The 1,328-nt window shown below is 26.9% G+C and overlaps 1 protein-coding gene across 1 annotated transcript in view; it reads left to right on the top strand.

Moving 5' to 3' along the window:
• Positions 1 to 1,328, top strand: part of LOC107611433 (naringenin 8-dimethylallyltransferase 2, chloroplastic) — an 8,243-nt gene continuing 6,915 nt past the window's right edge. Inside the window, exon 1 of the mRNA XM_016313358.2 lies at positions 1 to 140. Within this exon, the coding sequence (XP_016168844.1) occupies positions 80 to 140 (61 nt within the window). The 5' untranslated portion in view covers positions 1 to 79. The remainder of the gene's footprint in view (positions 141 to 1,328) is intronic.

The raw sequence follows: 1,328 nt of genomic DNA, 5'->3' as shown, positions 1-1,328 counted from the left end.
TCTCTGATCGATGCTCTAATTGCAACACATCTTCAGTTTGATGCACATTACATTAACATTAATTATTAGCTGATTTCTAATGGCTTTTGGGCATTTGGTGTCAATTCCCAGATCAACTTCTTCCATTGCCACTACTGCTGGTATACATCTTTCTTCTTCTTCTTCTTCTTCTTCTTGTATTCTTTTCTCACACAGCAAAAGTCGAAGAATGTTAGAAGATGATAAATATTAAAAATAAGATAGAGTATCATTTTTCTCTAGGCTGATATATTTTAACCTTAATCAATCAGTGTTCTTTTCTTCAAAAAAGAAACAGAAAAGAAGACACAGAGTGTTGTTTGATATATTCTGATCTATTTGTTTTAATAACGGGCCGGCTGATGAATTTGTTTTCCAAAAAAAAATTTGATTAGGTTATCGTCGTTTTTAGGATATTTTAAATTATTTGTACAAGCGGTTAAAACGATGTCATTTTATAATAAATCTAAACTACTTTATTTTAAATAGACAGATTTATCTCCAATTTGAGTGTCTAGATGTTCATATACGAAGATGTTTTAAAAAGGGCCTTGTATAAAAAATTCATCCTTCTCTTTCTGTGTAAAAGTATTCAATACCCCAAATCCTCTCCTAAATTTTACGACCTAATCTTTTATATTCTTTTTTTCCATTAACGCTGACTCAAGGTTGTAACGATGTATTTTTGACGATTGTTTGGGGGTGGTTTAAGATTTAAGAAAGAATATGGTATTAATCGGCTAAATCTAACGCATGGATGTGAATATTAGGGATTAGAGACGTAGTTAATTAATTAATCAATTTCGTTACGTTATTAATAATATTTCTGTCAATTTTTGCCAACTCTTATTTATAATTGTATTTAATAAAAGTGTCTTTATAGATATGCCAAATAAAAATATATTTTATTACTGAACAATATTAAATAAAATTGTTGCATTAAGCATTTTTCTAAACGATTTAGTTTCCTAGTCAGCCATATAAATATGCACATCAACCAATGGAAATAAGATATAGAGGGATAATTAATTATATACGAAATACAACTACAAATTAAAGTTATTTCAAATTATTAATGGAGAAACGAAAAGCTTTCTGGTAAATATATTCACAAATCATGACTGTATATATATTTTTTTCTTACTAATGAAATCTTGAAATTATAGCTGTTAGTAAAATTTTTCTCTTGATATTTGCTTGTTAGCAAGGGTGAAATATTTTATAGATTATACTAGATAATTAATAATTTTTTTAAATAACATAAATAACAAATTTTAAAATTAGTCCAATTCAATTAAAATACATTATGT

The sequence above is a fragment of the Arachis ipaensis genome, chromosome B08 (genome assembly GCF_000816755.2).
Source record: "Arachis ipaensis cultivar K30076 chromosome B08, Araip1.1, whole genome shotgun sequence".
In the NCBI taxonomy this organism is placed as follows: Eukaryota; Viridiplantae; Streptophyta; class Magnoliopsida; order Fabales; family Fabaceae; genus Arachis; species Arachis ipaensis.
Note: the sequence above shows the minus strand (reverse complement) of the source record. Positions and strands in the feature narration are given on the sequence as shown.